Genomic DNA, 20,061 nt, shown 5'->3' on the forward strand with positions numbered 1-20,061 from the left:
TGAACTGCTCCTTTAATGTCTCAAAGTCACGCATCCAACAAGCTTTGAACTGAGCAGATTGGACCTTCCGTTCCCGAGATAATGGGCAAAACATCTTGAAAACGGCCACTTTCGCCGGTTTTCGATCGCCGATTTCGTTGAAATTTCTTTTCTGGGGGTAATAGAGAGGAGGGGAGGGGGGGGGTGCAAAAGAAAAATCTTGCCTGCCCTAAATGTAATTCCTGGGGACGCCACTGGTCGAGACTGGATATACATCACGCATTCTGCATGAAAAGACTTCAGCGAAGGTCCTCCTCGCTGAGATCCTCACTTCCAAGCGCCCCGGAGGAGGAGGAGCCTGTAAACTCTCCTAGTATAGCTATCGGCTCCTCAAAAAGTCAATTATTCATTTGGGACGCAAACGATCTGCGGGTCACGCTGGAGTTCAGGGAGGAGGAGGCGAGGAGGCGGAAATTAACCCATTAAGACCTTGATTTCTTTGGCTATTCAAAAATAGCAGATATACAAGCTTGTAGATCTGCTATTTTTCAAAGAATCTTGAAAATTTGTGCAAATCATTGAATATATATATCTTTTAACCCATTAAGGCCTGAGGCGATTCTTAAAAATGTTTTCTAAATCCTAACAGTTTTTTGAAAAAAGTCCCAACATTTTTTTTTCACGATTTTTCAAAAATAGCAGATCTACAAGCTCATAGCGCGGCACTCGGTGCCGCGCTATGAGCTTGTATATCTGCTATTTTTGAATAGCCAAAGACATCTTAAGTGACACAGATGCGTTCCAGGTATCAATGGGTTAAAGCGAATAGCGCGAACAGCGCGGCACTCGGTGCCGCACTATGAGCTTGTATATCTGCTATTCCCGGTCTTAATGGGGTTATAGAGTATTGGGATTTGGCCAGGGCCTCGCTGACGGTGCGCCTGCCTTCTCCTCAAGTGATGTGAAAATCACAGCGATGGGGGGGGGGGGGGGGGTTTTGGAAATTTGCCGGTGCGAAAGGCATTGAGGACCGCCCTCGAAAACGAGACGCTGCATCTCGAGGGGCTTCCTCTAGTTACATTTCACAATAAAATAAAATAAAATAAACTTCACGCTGACCACTAGCTGTGTGTATGTCGGGTGAAAACCTTGTATGTCCATAACTCGTACGTTTCAGGAAAAAAATAAAATAAAAAAAAGGGTTCCAAATGGATCCAATGCAGTCATTATTTAGTCACAAGCTCTTTCTTAATACATTAAGACCTGAGGAGATTCTTTAAAAAAAAATCTAAATCCTAACAGTTTAAAAAAAAAAAAAAAAAATAGCAGATCTACAAGCTCATCGTGCGGCACTCGGTGCCGCGCGATGAGCTTGTATATCTGCTATTTTTTAATAGCCAAATAAATCTAAAGTGATAAATCTAAAGTTCCAAAAAACCCACAGACAAACTTCACCACTTTCACTTTAACTGAAAGAAAATTCAAACATAGCAACTAATACACCCAAAAATGCTACTTTTGGTTGACAGTGTAGTATGACGAAGTAGGGCATTCATTTGGGAAAAGAAAATATAAAACGTTGAAATATGGATATACAAGGTTTCTGCCCGACAACACAATATGCGAGTGTGGGGGTAGGTATTGTAACCAAGGTGTCATAACATTACCCAAGGGGCCGAGGGGCTGTACACTCATTTGATAAAACTACAATCAACGCATACTTCTTCTTTCAAAGTTATTACAGTAAAACAGGCTAGCCCTGCTCCTTCCAACGCAGGTATAGGTACAAAAAAGGTGTAGAAGTACAAAACTGGCATAGCGGTTCTGCTACGGTTTAAACATTCATTCATCTTAACTTCATCGTGGCGGAGTCTCCGCGGTGAGCCGTCGCTTTAGCGCGCTAGCCGCTCGGTTAGCGTTAGCTAGTTAGTGTCGCGTTTGCGTTGATCAGTGCCACTCAAGCAGCATTTAACGTCATCTAGAGTCAATGTCGCCGACGGCATTCGTTTCCTGAATGGGGGGGGGGGCGGGCCCAGTCTTGTCCTGCCGCTTTCCTGATTGGCCCCCCCGAGTTCCACCAATTGGCAGCCGGCCGCCGTCGTTCAGTGCAGTGTCAGAGGCGTGTCTTCGGGGGGAGGTGCTGTCATGCGGATCCTTTCGCTCGGCGTAAAGCGACTATATGATTTGATAGGCCGATATCGTTTATTGACAGCTGTGCACAAAGTGGCGTTCCATCGTGGCAGGCGACGCACAGTGCAGTGATGAGTTTCCACAGCGAACGTAGCTTTTGCGTTTTTGGACGTTTTTCTTTGTTTCTTGCAAAAAAAAACAACTAAAACAAAAGGTTCAAATCCGTTACCCACACTCTTTCCATGCGGTACCAATTCAGGCATGCATCGGAAACCCCGATCACTTATTCCCCCATCGTTCAGTGCGGCGTAAGAGCTTCTTCTATTGGATGGCTAATAGGATCGGACGGGGTTGGGGTGGGGGGGGGGGGGTGGCGTGGCGGTACAGTAGGCGGGACTAGGCAGCCACGTGGCCAATCAGGTAGATGTTGTCGTAGAGGTGGCCCACGAAGTCGTCGGAGACGTTGTGGGCCGCTCGGCGCGTGTTGCGGATGAACTCCCTCTTGGACATTTTGTTTTTGACGTGCGGGCTGCTGAGGTCGATGGACAGCAGGATCAGACTGTAGCACAGCACGTACACCGCATCTAGGGGACAAACATCAAACACAATCAGTGCTTTTCAACACGGTGCCTAGCAAAAGGCAGCTAAAATATAGCATTACAATCAGTTTGATCACTTTTTATCCCATTTTGCGACCCCATTTTTTTTTAACCCAGTGCCAATTGTCTAAGTAATCTTGGGCGCTACACTCCCTCTGCCAGACTGGGGGAGAGCCAAGGACTGAGCTCATGCCTCCTTCAATGCATGAGGAGAGAGCAGGACGCTTCTCATCACCTGACAGGGGGGGAGTTTTCCCCGGTAGGACGTAGCGCGTGGAAGGAACACGTTATTGCAACCAGTTCCCTTCCCCTCCATCGGGCACCCAGGGGGAGGCAGTATAGAGACCAGGATTACTGTATGTTTTTTGTGAGGGTATTAAAGGTAGGGTAAGTGATTTTCTTTGGTTAAAATAAGTGTTAAATAGCTGTATATTCCGATAGTACTCATTGCCATAGAGTGTTCGTTCAGTAAAAGGAGTCTCCTTGTCTCTCCAGCTCTTTATAAAACAGAAAATGCATTTTCGTTTCAGTTTCAGTTTCATTTCCAATTTTATCCAATCAGGATAGCGAACTCAATCAGGATACAGATTAAACAAGTGAAATTGGAAGTGATGACACTAAGAAATGAACAGGAAAAATTTGAACTGGAACACTATAAAAATGAAGCTTAAAAATGGGTACTTTCTCCCGATTGGCTGAGATTTTGACACCTACCGGAAAATGTATTTTCTGTTTATTAAAGAGCTGGAGAGACGGGGAGACTCCTGTTACTGAACAAACACTCTATAGCAATGATTACTATCAGAATATAGTGATTTAACCTTTTAACAAAATACTTTTTTTTTAACCCAAAAATATCACTTACCCTACCTTTAACTGAAATGCAGCTCAAAGTGCTTTACAGAGAAGAATACAATTACAGTTACAACCAATTTAACAATAAAAGGAAAAAAAAGAAAAGCAAAAGCATAAAACGACATTAAAATAATAGCAAAAGGCAGTGAATTAGGCAATACAGTGAGGACATGGGTAACAACACAGAGATTTAAAAATCAACCAAAGAATCAGCTAAAGGCAAGAGTGAAGAAGTAGGTCTTGAGCTGTGCTTTAAAGATATCCACAGAGGCTGCCTGTCTTACAGTAGGTGTAATGGGAGTTTATTCCACGCTGTCGGTCCGTAAAAGCAGAATGCTGCTTCACCATATTTTTTATATGTCATTGTAGGCACCTCGAGCAGGTCAGCACTTGAAGACCTGAGGGCCCGGTTTGGAACATATCTCTCTAGCCAGTCATAGAGGTAGGAAGGTGCCAGACCATTTAGAGCTTTATAAACTAGTAAAATAAATTTAAAATCAATCCTAAAAACAACCGGGAGCCAGTGTAGTGAAGCTAGAACTGGAGTAATATGTTCTCTCATCTTAGTTTTAGTTAAAACTCTGGCTGCCGCATTTTGAACAAGTTGTAATCTGTCAGTTGTTTTCTTTGGCAGGCCAGAGTAGAGTGCGTTGCAGTAATCAAGCCGAGAGAAAACAAAAGCGTGTATCAACGTTTTTGCATCGTCCAACGACAGATAGTCTCTAATTCGCGCAATATCTCTAGGATGAAAGAACGCAATCTTGGTAACATGATGAATGTGTGTATTAAAATTCAATTCAGAACCAATAATAGGGAATCATTAAGGAATCATTAGGAGGGAATCATTAACTCATTCAGTGCCACATGACGTCTAAGACGTCACGTTTTATCGCCATTGTTAAGCCCTGAGCGCCACGTGACGTCTAAGACGTCATGAAAAAAATATATATAAAAAAAAGAAAATCTTTAGAAAAAAATGTTCAGAACCCAAAATATCATGATTTGAAAATGTTCTGCTCCATTCACTTCTTGTTTAACTTCTTACTGAAAAAGGCTGTATCTCTAGCCTGGCTCCACCCCCTGAATCCTTTGCCTAGCATTCTGGGTCTGGTGACGCTTTCGAAGGCGGGTGTTTCTCGGTTGAAAATCTGTACGACGAATCGGGATCGGGACAATCCAGTATGAACCAATCGCGTTGGTTCATAGTGGAGTCCCACTTTGGCCACGCCCCCATCTCAGAACTCCGCTGCATTGAGAGGGCTTTCAGACTGAATAATGGAGTGAAACGAAATGAAAATTCAGGCTGAGTGTCAGGCTACTGTATCTTGGCTCCTAAGCACCTTTTTTTTTTACAATGAATTTTTGGCTCTGGCACTGGGACAACACAACCAGAAATAAGTCTGGCACTGAATGAGTTAACACATTGAATGCCAGAGTTATTTCAGATTTTTTAGCTGTTTTATGACAGAGATTTTTCATTGAGAAAAAAAAAGTACTCAGGAGCCGAGATACAGAATTTTTAAGTTTTAAGTTAACAAGGAAGTGGATGGGAGTCTAAATCTTCTGGGAGTCGTATCTCCTTGGTCTTTGGGTCAAATAAAAAAAAAAAAATGTAAAAAAAAAAAAAGAAAAACAATCTTAGTAGTTCAAATCCTAAAAAGGATCCCAACCGTAGTTGCGAGCTTGTAGATCGGCTATGTCAGGCGAACGTCCCCCCCCCCCACAGCACTGACCTGGACTGAGCCCCAGGTCTCGGACCAGCACCGGGTTACAGGCGCAGAACCTGTGGCTGAACTTGGTGATGAGCGTCTCCAGGTACTCTCCCCTCTCCTCGGGAGCGTGGATGTGTCTGAAGAACTCCCTCAGCGCGTTGGGCAGGAACTGGTTGCTGAAGTTATGCAGCGTCACCAACTCGTCCAGCACGTCACGCCTGTACGCACCGCAAACCACAACAAGAGACACACACACACACACGCGCGCGTGTGCACGGACACACACACACACACACACGGACACACACGGACATAAACACACACGGACATGTGTAAATGCCTCATTTACAAATGCAACTACCCATACATTAACTCAGCGGTTCCCAAACATTTTTTAAGTAATAATAACTAAAAACAAAATTATAGGGGAAAAAAAGGGACAAAAATAAGCAACGAGCTTGTAGATCTGCTATTTTTGAAAAATCGTGAAAATGTGTGCAAATCTTTGAATATGTTATTTTTAAAGCAAACATTTCTAACTCAAATCTTTGCTTCTGGGGGGATTCTACAAATGTCTTCTAAATCCTAACAGTTTTGTGAAAAACTTATGTTGCTATAATCAGTGGTTCTCAAACTTTTTCATGTCAAGGACCACCCAAAATTATATGTATTTGGCCGTGGACCCCCATCTCAACATATTTTGTTCCAGGGACCCCCATGAAGCAAAGATTTGGGTTACAAATGTTCCCTTTAAAAAAAAAATATATATATATATTCAAATATTCACACACATTTTCACAATAAAAAAAATAAATAGCAGATCTACAAGCTCATAGCGCGGCACAGTATCTGCTATTTTTGAATAGCCAAAGAAATCTAAAAATGACACAGACGTGTCCCCGGTCTTAATTGGTTAAAACCAACGTTAAATGCAGGACGTTTGCTTCCACACGACAAGAGGCTGGAAAGCCACTTACATGCGTCGTATAGGCTCATAAATGTGCACTGCACGCTGCCAGACAGGCACTGTACACTGTTTATCACTCTGAAACAACATCAACGCAATATTTCCCTAGCTACTGTTGGAAAATCAAATAATAAATGTATCTCACAGCTTAGCGTGTAGCTGTGTTATTCTGAAATGTGTAAGATGGAGAGGGGCGTGTGTAAGTGCTTACACTTGCAGTGAATGTGACAAAAACGCTGGCCACTTTGCACCATGATAATAAATACAAAAATAATCTATCTATCACCAAGTAAGGTTACCTGCTGCTGCATGGTGGCTGGTGACACGTACTGACTGTTCCCCGTTCAACACACCGCACGTATAGGAGCTGTTATCTCAAATCATTGCGATTAGGCGATTATGTATAAACACATTCACTGGCCAGGAATTAATTAATTAATTAATCCGCTGGTGCCAGCGTTTTTTTTTACCTCATGTTGACGATCTTTGGAGAGCCACGATGTGTACACAGATGTAAACAAAGGGTGTCTGGGGGGGGTGGGGGGGAGGGTCTCGTTTATCCACCGGAACAAAACCGCGAACGGCCGTTTTGTTGCTATCGGCCGTTGAATAAGGCTCGTTTTCACAAAAAAGAAGAAGAAATCTGAACTAGTTCTAGCTAGCTTCGAGCTAGAGCTAGTTTTTCTACCACTCATAACTAGTGCTGCACGATTAATCGAAAAAAGATCGTGATCTCGATTCAGACACCTATGCGATCTCGATTTTAAATTATGACGATTTTTTTTTCAATACATTTTTTTTTGCTTAATATTTTTATATTTACAAGAGAATTGTGTGAGAATCGTGATCTCAATTCTTATGGAGGAAAATCGTGATTCACATTTGAGCAAGAATCGTGCAGCACTACTCATAACATAGGAGTGGACGGAAGTGACGTTTCTTGGGATGGCGTCACATCCGTCCACTACTTCTCTCAGAGTCAAGGGATCATTCCTGAGTTGCGTTAGAGCGCACTCTTGCGGAATAAATAAAATAAAATAAAAGAAGCGTCCGTCAATGGCGGTCAACGGTTCCGATTTGAAATGACGGAGATCTCCGTCAATGGCAGGAAATGTGTTAATTGTGACTGGCCTACGCTTGTCAAGGAATTAAATTAATCTGCTATGTTCTGGTTGGAAGGAAATTAATAATGGCATTTGATGCTTTTGCATCTCATGTGTGTCTACCCAGACACCACCCCTCCACTAATCAACAAGACTATTCACACTTACGCTCATTCTCCTATTGCCACAATGTTCCCACCTGATTCCCTGACATCTTCCGGAGTTCAAAGGGCTATAGTGAACCTGACGATAAGCGTGTGTGTGTGTGTGTGTGCGTGTGTGTGTGTGTGTGTGTGTGTGTGTGTGTGTGTGTGTGTGTGTGTGTGTGTGTGTGTGTGTGTGTGTGTGTGTGTGTGTGTGTGTGTGTGTGTGTGTGTGTGTGTACCTTTCATCGAGGTAGATCCTCAGCATCTTCCAGTTGAGTCGCCGTGTGTAGAAGATAAACTTGGCCAGCTCCTTAGGGTGGTCCACTAGTATGCCTTTAGACATGAAATAACTGATGCCCTACACACACGCACGCACGCACACACACACACACACACACACACACACACACACACACACACACACACACACACACACACACACACACACAGTATTATTGTGTGTTCAGTAACAGGAGTCTCCCTGTCTCTCCAGCAATTTAGTGAACAGAAAAGACCTTTTCAGGTCACATGACCGAATTCATCCAATAAGGATAGAGAACTCATACAGGATACAGGAAAAGTGAACAAGTGAAATTGGAAGTAATGACACAAATTAATGAGCAGAGCAAAATCTTTGCTTCTGGGAGGTCCCTGGAACTAAATAATATGAGATGGGGGTCCGCGGGCCAAATCCATATCATTTCGGGGGTCCTTGACATGAAAAAGTGTGAGCACCACTGATACAGCAACATGCGTTTTTCAGAAAAACTGATTCAGAAGACATTTGTTAGATGCGTTCCCGGATTGAATGGGCTAAATCAGGGGTCTTCAACAGGGGGTCCGGGACCCCTAGGGGGTCCTCAGAGTTACTACAGGGGGTCCACCAAATCTTTGCATGATAGGATTTTTTATTTTTTTTACATTAACCACTTGAACCTTAGCATCCCTTTTTTTGAGGAGAACTTTAGCCAAAAATAGCCGATCTACAAGCTCTGTGAGCTTGTAGATCGGCTATTTTTGGCAAAGAGGTATAGGTGTAGAGGGAAAAAAGAGCAGAACAAGTTTATCTGAAACACAATTTTATTGCGAACGCAGCGCAAGTGGAGCTTACTATGACACCGTGCTCGGCTTGTGTGTCCGCGTCTCTGTGTGCAGTATTGTGTGCACTGCCTGTGTAGTAAATGTCCAATTTAGACGTACCATACATCAAATGAAAGGTCTTTGAAAACTTGAACACACCTGTCAAGGTTGCGTTTAAGCCCGCCCCTTCCCCTGGAAGCCACGCCCCGGAGAAGGCTCCTAAAAACTCCCCATCGAAACCCCATGTTAAATGAAAAGTGCCCGAATCGCTCCGAAACTTTTTCTACCCCCCCCTAAGTGGGGGTCTACGAACAAATACTTCGGGCTCGGATTTCGGCTCTGAAACAGGCACTTCAAACACTTTGTTGAATTGTTCAAAAACATTCAAAGTTTTTTTTTGTGAATTTGTATTTTTCTAAGATGCTCTTTTTTTTTTAACGCAGAATTATTTTGTATTTTTTATATTTTTTTTCATTGGTTACTTTTTTTTAAATAATATTTTTTCATTATTTTATTTTATTTTTGGCGTTCGCTTCCCGCGTTCGCGCGTCTTACTTGTATAATATAGAGGGGGTCGCTGCCTCATCTCTCTCTCAGCTAGGGGGTCCTTGGCCTGAAAAGGTTGAAGACCCCTAGGCTAAATTATAGAATAGATAATACAAAGTGTGTATATTTGTGTTTGTGTGTGTGTGTGTGTGTGTGTGTGTGTGTGTGTGTGTGTGCGTGCGTGCGTGCGTGTGTGCGTGCGTGTGCGTGTGTGTTTATGAGCATTACCTCCTGGTAGTTGCCGTTGAAGGTGAGACTGCCTTCGTCCAGTTGTAAGTACAGTCTCCTGTATGAGAAGCCAGCGGGTAGCCTTCTGTTGTAGATGGAACAGTGCCCCCATGTGGACTTACACAGCCTGGACAGTCACAAAAACTCATTTAACCCATTGATACCTGGAACGCATCTGTGTCACTTTAGATGTCTTTGGCTATTCAAAAATAGCAGATATACAAGCTCGTAGCGCGGCGGTGCCGCGCTACGAGCTTGTAGATCTGCTATTTTTGAAAAATCTTGAAAAAAAATGTTTTAGATTTTTTTCAAAAAACGGTTAAAATGTTGAAAACATTTTAAAAAAAGTTGACGATTAATTGTCACTCAAATAATTGCGATTAACGATTTAATTGTGTGTTTGGAAAAAAAATCTTTGTAATTAAAAAATGCACAGGGCAGATGTGACAAATAAGAAAGAAAATATACAAAGACATTATTGACGTATTCAATAATTGTATACATGTAAAAAAAAAAAAAAAAGCAGAAATAGCAGATCTACAAGCATACAATCCGCTATTTCTACTTTTTTTATATATTAGAAAATGTGTGACATTTTTTTTAACACGGAAACGATACTGACGATTATGCAAAAACTAATTGCTATTATCTCAAATACCGGTAATTAGACGATAATGTAATAATTGTGAGAGGCCTAAACTCAAATACAGTATAATATATATATATATATATATATATATATATATATATATATATATATATATATCGTTGCTGTCGGGCAGAAACCTCTTATCTCCATGTTTTAACGTTTTGGTGTTTTTTGGTAAATTAACGCCCTGCTTGAGCACACTCCAGCGTCACACGAAAGCATCAAAAGTAGCAAATCGAGTAGCGTAACTTTGAGCTTGTAGATCTGCTACTTTTTTTCTATTTTTGAATTTGAATCCTAGAAAGTAACTTTTTTTTTTTTAACATAATGAGGTTTCCACCTGACAGAGACTTCATTATGTCAGAAAACAAACCTTTCTTTCTGAACTTTTATATTTACCCAGCGAAGGTTTGCTGATATATTGTAGCAGATACAAAGTTAGTGACACCCACAGTCACGGAACTAGAGGGAGCGTAAACAACAATCTGGTACCACCCACCCATAAAACAAACATGGGCAAATTCTCCTTCTACAGCACGGCCACCAAGGTATGGAATAGATCAGTGTATATCAACCCTGGCAAACGTCCCAATTTTGGGCCGGGGCTAGTGCTGAGGTGTGCCGCGCCGTTTGAAGGAGGTTTGAAAAAAAAAATCATTTTGAAAAAAAAAATTTTTTTTTTTTTATTTATTTTTTTTTTACAATAGAAATAATCAGGCATGCAAACAGACCCGAGGTGAAAAGGGTGACAACATGCTGTTTTTTTTCGGGTCAGGTGTCACACTATTGCCCTATTTGGATTCAAAACGGCTAGTGGAAGCTGAAAAGCTACAAGTTTGCATGTCTGAATAATGCAAAAACAGAAATATTTGTTTGCATTTGCTTTTTTTCTCCCCCATATATTTTCATGATAAAAAAGTGCGTATCGTATCGAAATCGTATCGAAGTTGTGTGCCCAATATCGTATCGTATCGTTTCGTGAAATGTGAAAATCGGCACACCCCTAGTGTGTGTATGTAGATATACCGTATATATATATAATTATATATACCGTATATCTAGGTGTGCCCTGGGATTTTTTGGCTATGCCAGGTGTGCCTTGGCACAAAAAAAGGTTGATAAACACTGGAATAGATAACCCCATCCCTCAAAAAAAGCAGTTCGCTGGGCTAATTTAAAACAGCCCTAAAAACTCATCTTTCTGCAGGCCATAAGAGGAGGTAGTACCAGTTTCCCGGTAGACAGACGACCCCCCTCCCCTTTTTTGTATATATATTTTTTTCATGCTTTTTTTGTACATAGTGGTATTTTTTTCCTCTGTATTTTTATGTTGATATTTGAACTGTTTGGTTGCTACTATATATGTCTATGAAATTAATACCAAGGACCCCAACGGAAACAAGTCCGCAAGGACTTTTTTTGGTCGGACCTTTTAGACAAAAGTATTATAAATGTAACTGTGTTGTTTAACATTCTTTTTGCCTGATAACATTTTCAATCAATCAATTTCAATCAGATATACAAGCTCACAGCGCGTTACTTCGTGCCCGCGCCGTGAGCTTGTACATTCACACATATTTTTGAACATTTTCAAAAAATCTTGAAAGTGTGACAACTGCTGATTTGGGAGGCATTTGTAGAATCAGCCTCAGGTCTTAATGGGTTAACCACTCAACCAGTCTATTCTTAGAGAAAGAAAGCGTCCTGAGTTACAACTGTAATTGGATCTCATGTTCCCCGTCTACAACAAATCTCTATGCCAAAAATAGCCGATGTGACGCGCTGTGAGCTTGTAGATCGACTATTTTTGGCTAATGTTCCCCCTTCCAGAATATGGATGCTATAGGCCGGGTTCAAGTGGTTAAGCAAAAATAGCAGATATATAGCTCAAAAAGTGTCACAACGCATCATTAGATGCTTGTAGATTGGCTATTTTAGCTATTTGTGCAAGGTACAAGGTTTCTGACCGACTTTGTATTGAATCAACTTCCAGGCTTAGATCACCGATTCCCAAACAGTGGGTCGGGACCCATGTTTGGGTCGCAACTGTGTGTGTGTGTGTGTGTGTGTATATATATATATATATATATATATATATATATATATATATATATATATATATATATATATACGTTTTTCTTTCCATTTCCTACAAAACACTGAATTAGTAGTGAAATTAGCCGATCTACAAGGTCACAATGTGTCGCATCTCAGTGCGCTGTGAGCTTGTAGATCGGCTATTTTCACAAGTTTGGGTCCCGGGTAAACATCACATTTCTCTTCTGGGTCTCGATCTAAAAAGTGTGGGAAACACTGGCTTTGATCACAAGTATTCTCAGGTAAGCCAGACAACTATTCCACAATCTCTGAACCAGGGCCGGAACTACACCTCCCGAAAACCCAGAAAGGAAGCAGTCATCTGCTTCGTCATTTCCGTTCACAAAAATATATGTTTTTTTTTTATTTAAAACATCATTTTGAATTCCCCAATCCAATGTGGATGAGATGATGTTACACCTTTTGATCACAAGAGGGCGATCACGAGATCAAATACTTGCAATGTTACCCACATGAGCGTGTGTGTGTGTGTGTGTGTGTGTGTGTGTGTGTGTGTGTGTGTGTGTGCGCGCGCGCGTGCGTGTGCGTGTGCGTGTGCGTGTGCGTGTGCGTGTGTGTGTGTGTGTGTGTGTGTCTCTATCTGTGTAATACAAGAACGGATTTCAACTTTTGGGTCAAAAAGTCCAGGTAAAACTGCCCAATGGTTCATATCTCAGTAATGGGGAGACACAGAACTAAAAGAGAACTACCGTATTTGTTTTTCATTCTTCCACAATAAAAGCCACAGGGACATGTCAATGTGTCCATGTGTGGAGGTTTAATCCACTAAAAGCCCTATATGATTGCCCCACTTTTTTCCCCCCTCTACATCAAATCTCTTAGCCGAAAATGGCACACGTTCACAACACGTGAGCTTGTAGATCCGCTATTTTTTGCAGATTGTGACATGCACACACACCGCACACACGCACGCATGCACGAACACACACACAGTGTCTTACCCCTGCCAGAGGTATTCGTCGTGGCCCAGGTCCTGCCACACGCAGCCGGCCAGGCACAGGTCTGTAGCGTTCAGATAGGACAGGATGGTGATGCCCAGCTCTGGGGGCAACATCTCTAGATCTATGAAGCCACGGTGCGGCTTACCTAGAGACACACACACAGACACACACACACACACACACACACACACACACACACACACACACACACACACACACACACAGACACAGACACAGACACAGACACAGACACAGACACAGACACAGACACAGACACACGCACACGCACACGCACACGCACACGCACACGCACACACAGACACACACGCAAGCACAAAAAGAGACACACAAGCACCATTTAATATCGTCTCGGTAGAAACCTCATATGTCCAAAACTGTTATTTTTTCAGGGTTCAACGATTGTAGATCGTCTGTTTTCAAAATGTTTGCATCTTTCTTAAATTATTTGACAATTTGTATTTTGAGATGGGGCCACAGACATACGGATAGTTGTGTTGTTTGTGTTGCTATATCAGTGATGCTCAAACTTTTTCCATGTCAAGGACTCCCAAAATGATATGTATTTGGCTGCGGACCCCCATCTCAAAACGCTTTGTTCCAGGGACCCCCCCAGAAGCAAATATTGGAGTTAAAAATATATATATATATATTCAAAGATTTGCAAACATTTTTTATAAGTTATGGGTTATCAGAAGTTATGGGTTATCATAAGTTATGGGTTATCAGATGTTATGGGTTATCATAAGTTATGGGTTATCAGAGGTTATGGGTTATCATAAGTTATGGGTTATCAGAAGTTATGGGTTATCAGATGTTATGGGTTATCAGATGTTATGGGTTATCATAAGTTATGGGTTATCAGATGTTATGGGTTATCATACGTTATGGGTTATCAGAGGTTATGGGTTATCAGAGGTTATGGGTTATCAGAGGTTATGGGTTATCAGAAGTTATGGGTTATCAGATGTTATGGGTTATCAGATGTTATGGGTTATCAGAGGTTATGGGTTATCAGATGTTATGGGTTATCAGAGGTTATGGGTTATCAGAGGTTATGGGTTATCAGAAGTTATGGGTTATCAGATGTTATGGGTTATCAGATGTTATGGGTTATCAGAGGTTATGGGTTATCAGATGTTATGGGTTATCAGAGGTTATGGGTTATCAGAGGTTATGGGTTATCAGAGGTTATGGGTTATCAGATGTTATGGGTTATCAGAGGTTATGGGTTATCAGAGGTTATGGGTTATGAGGTGTGGTTACATCTGTAGGTGGAATAGAGCATTCATTGGTTCTCAAAGTGGGGTCCGGGGACCCCCAGGGTTCCTTGAGGGAGTTCCAGGGGGTCCCCAGCTAAATGATGGATAGTTTAGGAACCAAATGGACCCTTATGGGTCTGTAACTCTGAGAGTGTACCAATGGAACCAAATGAACCCTAACGGGTCCATTTGGTTCCATTGGTACACTCTCAGAGTTAAATTAACATTGATTTTACAATATAAATGGTGGTCCCAGCGATAGAAATGCCATTAAATGGGGGTCCGTAGCCTAACGTATGTGAAACTGGGGGTCCTTGAAATTAAAATGGTTGAGAATCACTACTAGAGCCGTAAAAATCTTCTCTTATGGGGGTCTCTGTCATATCTTTTCAAATGGGGGTCCGCGGGCTAATAAGTGCATATTTGGGGGTCCTTGACATGAAAAAGTTAGAGAGCATTACCGTGGTGGTGGTGTCTCCTGGCTCCACCGTTGCTCTCGTCCTGGCGTTGTCTGTCGGCCAGGTGATCAGCCAACTGCTCCTGCAGCTGCTGCTGTTGTCTGGGAGGCAACCTCCACAGTGCCTGGCCCATGAGCACTATGTGCACACACGCACGCACGCACACACACACACACACACACACACACACACACACACACACACACACACACACACACACACACACACACACACACACACACACACAGTGTCAGAACTTCCACAATGGCTGGCTCATCTACACAATGTACACACAACACTGTTCCTTTTTTTATCATTTAAAAACTTTTTTTTTTAAATAGCCGATCTACAAGCTCACAGCGCGCTTGTAGATCGGCTATGTTCACTGCTTTTGGGTTTAACTCCAGAGTGGTGGGATTTACAATTCAAAGCAAGAGTTTAGCAGACTGAAGTCAAAGTGCAAAACACCAAGGTAAGCTGCTGAGTCATACAAGACTTGTCTCTCTCTCTCTCTCTCTCTCACTCTCTCTCACACACACACACACACACACACACACACAATGACAGAATGACAGTGACAGGTGCTATGCGCTCAAGCAGATTGTCGGCGTGTTTCTTGGTGAAGGAACAACGTGTTATGTTCAGTCCTAGAGTACACTATAAACAATGGAAGTGTGTGTGTGTGTGTGTGTGTGTACATATAACGAAACATTCTCAAGCAAGTGAACACCTATTAACAGGTGTACTGGAGAATGTGACACTCATCATGTAACAACAATACGTTCACAATCTATTCATAACACTTTCAAACATCTCTCTCTCTCTCTCTCTCTCTCTCTCTCTCTCTCTCTCTCTCTCTCTCTCTCTCTCTCTCTCTCTCTCTCTCTCTCTCTCTCTCTCTCTCTCTCCTCTCTCTCTCTCTCTCTCTCTCTCTCTCTCTCTCTCTCTCTCTCTCTCTCTCTAATAAACAACAAACAACAGTAACAACAACAGGTGACAAATTGGCTTCAAAAGTGATCAAGAAAGTAAGTAAATCAAAGGACAAGGTTTTTGGACAGAATGTCCTCTTTTCTCAACATGAGTGCTCTCAAGACTCTAGCTTGGAGCCCTCATTCATTCAATGCCACTTTGACTACGCTTTGCACCGCTTGGTTCTCCAACATCTCAATGTCACTAAGAACTAAGATGTCTCATCAGGGTAGAAGACAGGGTTAAGCAAATACAAATGGAATTGGTATTTTAACCCATTCAATCCGGAGACGCATGTCTGTCATTTTAGATTTTAACCACGATAATCATTATCTTATACTTGGGCTATTCAAAAATAGCAGATCTACAAGCCTCATAGCGCGGCACTCGGTGCCGCGCTATGAGCTTGTAGATCTGCTATTTTATTTGAAAAATCTTGAACGTTTGTGCAAATCTTTGAATATACGGTATATTTTTAAAGCAATTGTTTTTACTCAAATCTTTGCTTCTGGAGGGGGGGGTCCCTGGAACAAGGTATTTTGAGATGGGGGTCCGCAGCCAAAATACATATCATTTTGGGGCTCCTTGAAAATGAAAGAGTTAGAGAACCACTGATAGTAAAGCAACATAAGTGTTTCAGAAAACTGTTTTCAACTAGAATCCCCAGAAGCAATAACATTTGAGTTAGAAATGTTTGCTTTAAATATATATATATTCAAAGTTTTGCACACATTTTCAAAATTTTTCAAAAAATAGCAGATCTACAAGCTCATAGAGTTCTCTAGAGCACATACATACAGAGTCTGTATGTTCAGCGCAGCAGAGCAGTGCGCTCTGTATGTTGGATGCCTGTATGTTGGATGCCTGTATGTTGGATGCCTGTATGTTGGATGCCGCACAGAGTCTGTATGTTCAGTGCAGCAGAGCAGTGCGCTCTGTATGTTCAGCGCAGCACCGGTTAAAAAAAAAAAAAAGACGCACCGACATTCCATAGGCTAAATCAATGCATTTTGTGATCGCATCGCACAACTAATACTAAAACTGACGGGGAATACCAGAAAATAATAATATTTTGACATACGGGAAAAACGGTTGGTGCAGATATTTAAATTGGATAATATAATTATTGCGGTTGGATAACGGGCGGATAATTAATTTGTACATGCGGATTCGGGTGACGTGAGACTGAGAGGCCATCCGCGCATCTCTTCTATACCCTCATACCTGTCTAACTACTTACACCCACAGGCAACAAAACTAGAGGGAGCGACAACGCTCTGGTGCTGGTCCCAGTTATAGATCAAACATTACATGGAGACATTGTCATTCTACTACTCAATTAACGCAAGGCCCGAGGTTCCGATTCTACAAAATGTCTTCTAAATCCTGTAACAGTTTTCTGAAAAAATGTTGCTATATCCGTGGTTCTCAAAAATAGCAAATATACAAGCTCATAGCGCGGCACTCGGTGCTTGTATATCTGCTATTTTATAGTAATAGTAATAATAGTAATAATAATAATAATAATAATAATAGTAATAATACTACTACTAATAATAATAAATGCAATGGTATATTAATAAATACATACTTAAATAATACAGTGCATGTATGTTAATAAACAAAGGAATACATACTGTGTATGCATGTTAAATAAAGGAATAACAGGCTACTGGTTATGTAATTATATGTTAATAAATACATACATAATAGTGTATGTATGTGTATGTTAATAAACAAATGAATAATGGTGTAAAGTAACTAGGTACATTTACATTTAGTTTTTTTTTTTTTACTTTACTGGAGTATTTCCCATTTTCAGTACTTTTACTTCTACTCCACTACATCTCAACTCCACTACAATTATTTGACAGCTTTAGTTACAAGTTACTTTGTAGATTTAGATCATTATCACAAAACGTACATTAACCACTTCAGCCATTTGAAAATAGAACAAGCTCATCATGTGTTGCATTGTGAGCTTGCAGATCTGCTATTTTCAAATGCTTTTTATACAATTCATACATTTGAAAACTTTTGAAAATGGGACATTCTGCAGAATGAGTACTTTCTACTTTTGGTACTTTAAGTGTAATACATCTGTACTTTTACTCAAGTAGGCATTTTTAATTCCGGATTTTTGTAGTATTTCTACATTGCAGTATTGATACTTTTACTCAAGTAAAACATGTGAGTACTTTTACCACTGGTTACGTAAACAAAACAGTCAAAACACCACAACGTTGGAACTTCCAGCGGGTAGCATGCTGGTGCGACGCGTATAAGCTCCCGCCTCCGCGGCGCTCCCATTGGACGGCTCGTTTAAAACGACGCCAGCCATTGGCTAAAAGAAAACGCCCGTCATCGGCAACCATCACGCTGGGTAGAGCGTCGTGTTGTTGGGGATTATTATTAAACCAAAAGACGATGGTTTTTACAGCGAAACGTCTCATAAATGAAACCCTATCGACGTTATATCGCCTTTAAAGTTTGACGTTGACCTACCTGAATGTTTAAGGACGCGGTAGATGGGTTTTAGACGCAGTTGTGAGTCATTTTAGTTAGTTTAAACTAAACAACAACATAGGTGTTGGTGCACTGAGGTGTTATGCCTCCTTCTGTTGCTGTTCTCACTGGTGCCCCACCCCCCCCCCCCCCCCCCCCTTCCCTGTGTGTTGCCAGATTTTGTCGAGAGAAACAAGCATTGGTGGAACAAATTATTCCATTTTGTTATTTAAGTAAAAATAAGTACTCTGTTACAAGTAAAAGTCCAGAAGTCTACATTTACTTGTGTAAAAGTACAAAAGTATTGGTATCAGAATGTACTTAAAAGTATCAAAAGTAGAAAGTGCTCATTATGCAGAATGTCCCGTTTCACAAGTTTTCGAATGTCTACAATGTATACATATCTTTTGAAAATAGCAGATCTACAAGCTCACAATGTGTCGCGAAGCATTTTCAAATGGCCAAAATGTATATAGGGGTGTTAACTGTATTCTTTGTAATAATAATCCAACATCTACAAAGTTACTAACATGTTCAAATATGTAGTGGAGTAAAAGTACAATATTTGGATCCGAGATGTATAGTGGACTAGAAGTAAAAGTATTGGAAATTGGAAATACTCAAGTAAAGTAGGCCTAGGCTACAAATACAAAATTGAAGTAGGCCTACAGTACTAAATGTACTTAATTTCCACCACTGGAAACAAGCCCAAAAGAAGCGTCATTTAACACATGAGTACTTTTACCACTTAAACCCCTACCACTTAACCGGAGTCCCTCAGGACTCAATACTAGTGTCTTTTCTGTTTTCCGTTTGTGTGGAAAGCTTTCGCTGAAAATAGCGGATCGACAAGCTCACAACGCTTGTCGATCGGCCATTGTTAGCGAAAGCTTTCCCCACAATACCGATGATGGTGGTTAAAAACCTATATACTTTATACTATTTGAAAATAGCAGATCTACAACCTGAGACAGTTGTAGATCTGCTATTTTCCAAAGAAATTCATGAAAAAAATTGACAAATGTGGAATATTTCTTGAAATATTTTAACAACACACATCTGCTACGGGGGTCCATGGCACAAATTCTATTCAAATATGTCATACGCGGATAATGGCGCATTAATCTGGCGGTCCTTGACATGAAAATGCTTGATAACCGCTGGTTTTAACAACATTTAGGAAACAAGCCCAAAGTATTAAGTAAGTACCCTTTAGAGAAACAAGCCCACTTTTTTTTTTTCAAGCAACTTTACAGGAAAACAATCCCTAAGTCGCTTATAATAAGTAGACATGGCAACACTGCTCCTCCTGCCTTCTTCTGTCTGTCTGACAACTTTAGACATTTTACCCCCACCCACTGGACAGGAGGAGGACAGAGCAGTCTCATCTGAGAAATGAAATCCTTTAAATAAAATAGTACTAATAAATATAACACATACCGTTAATTTAAGTGTGATTTGGAGTCACTTTCATTGTCACATCACAGGCTTGCAGGTGTTTTCATTGAATACACAGGACCCCAATGAGAACAAGCCATAGTGCTTTCTTGGGTACAATCCTTTTAGCATCCTTTTGTATAGAACTGTACTTGCTGTTCTTTTTTTTGCAAACTGTTAATAAAGTATTCAATCAATCAATCAATCAATCATTAAAGAAGTGGGTCACGGGTGACATTTCTTTTTATGTGTAGTCTAAAGCTTCATCATTCATAGTTTTCAGGGGGCGCATAGAGAGAACGATTGATTGATTGATTGATTGATTGATTGATTGATTGATTGATTGATTGATTGATTGA

The 20,061-nt window shown here is 41.1% G+C and overlaps 1 protein-coding gene across 1 annotated transcript; it reads right to left on the reverse strand.

The window, feature by feature from the left end:
* Positions 1 to 1,423: 1,423 nt before the first annotated feature.
* Positions 1,424 to 18,391, reverse strand: fbxo8 (F-box protein 8). The gene is made up of 7 exons (XM_080446893.1): positions 18,266 to 18,391; positions 14,795 to 14,929; positions 13,054 to 13,198; positions 9,346 to 9,472; positions 7,731 to 7,849; positions 5,297 to 5,493; positions 1,424 to 2,693 (listed from the first exon to the last, which is right to left on the reverse strand). The coding sequence occupies exons 2-7, from the start codon at positions 14,922 to 14,924 to the stop codon at positions 2,506 to 2,508; spliced, it is 906 nt and encodes a 301-aa protein (XP_080303019.1). The 5' UTR covers positions 14,925 to 14,929; positions 18,266 to 18,391; the 3' UTR covers positions 1,424 to 2,505.
* Positions 18,392 to 20,061: the final 1,670 nt, after the last annotated feature.

This window comes from Gymnoscopelus braueri (genome assembly GCF_963280865.1).
Source record: "Gymnoscopelus braueri genome assembly, chromosome: 2".
NCBI classification, from domain to species: Eukaryota; Metazoa; Chordata; class Actinopteri; order Myctophiformes; family Myctophidae; genus Gymnoscopelus; species Gymnoscopelus braueri.

What these genes read in the sequence shown, in the direction of transcription:
- fbxo8 (XM_080446893.1), bottom strand. Translation starts at nt 14,924, where the DNA reads ATGGGCCAGGCACTGTGGAGGTTGCCTCCCAGACAACAGCAGCAGCTG. An exon ending in CAGGAGACACCACCACCACG is followed by an intron (nt 13,199 to 14,794) that starts GTAATGCTCTCT and finishes GTGTGTCTCTAG; the next exon opens with GTAAGCCGCACCGTGGCTTC. An exon ending in GACGAATACCTCTGGCAGGG is followed by an intron (nt 9,473 to 13,053) that starts GTAAGACACTGT and finishes GTGACTGTCCAG; the next exon opens with GCTGTGTAAGTCCACATGGG.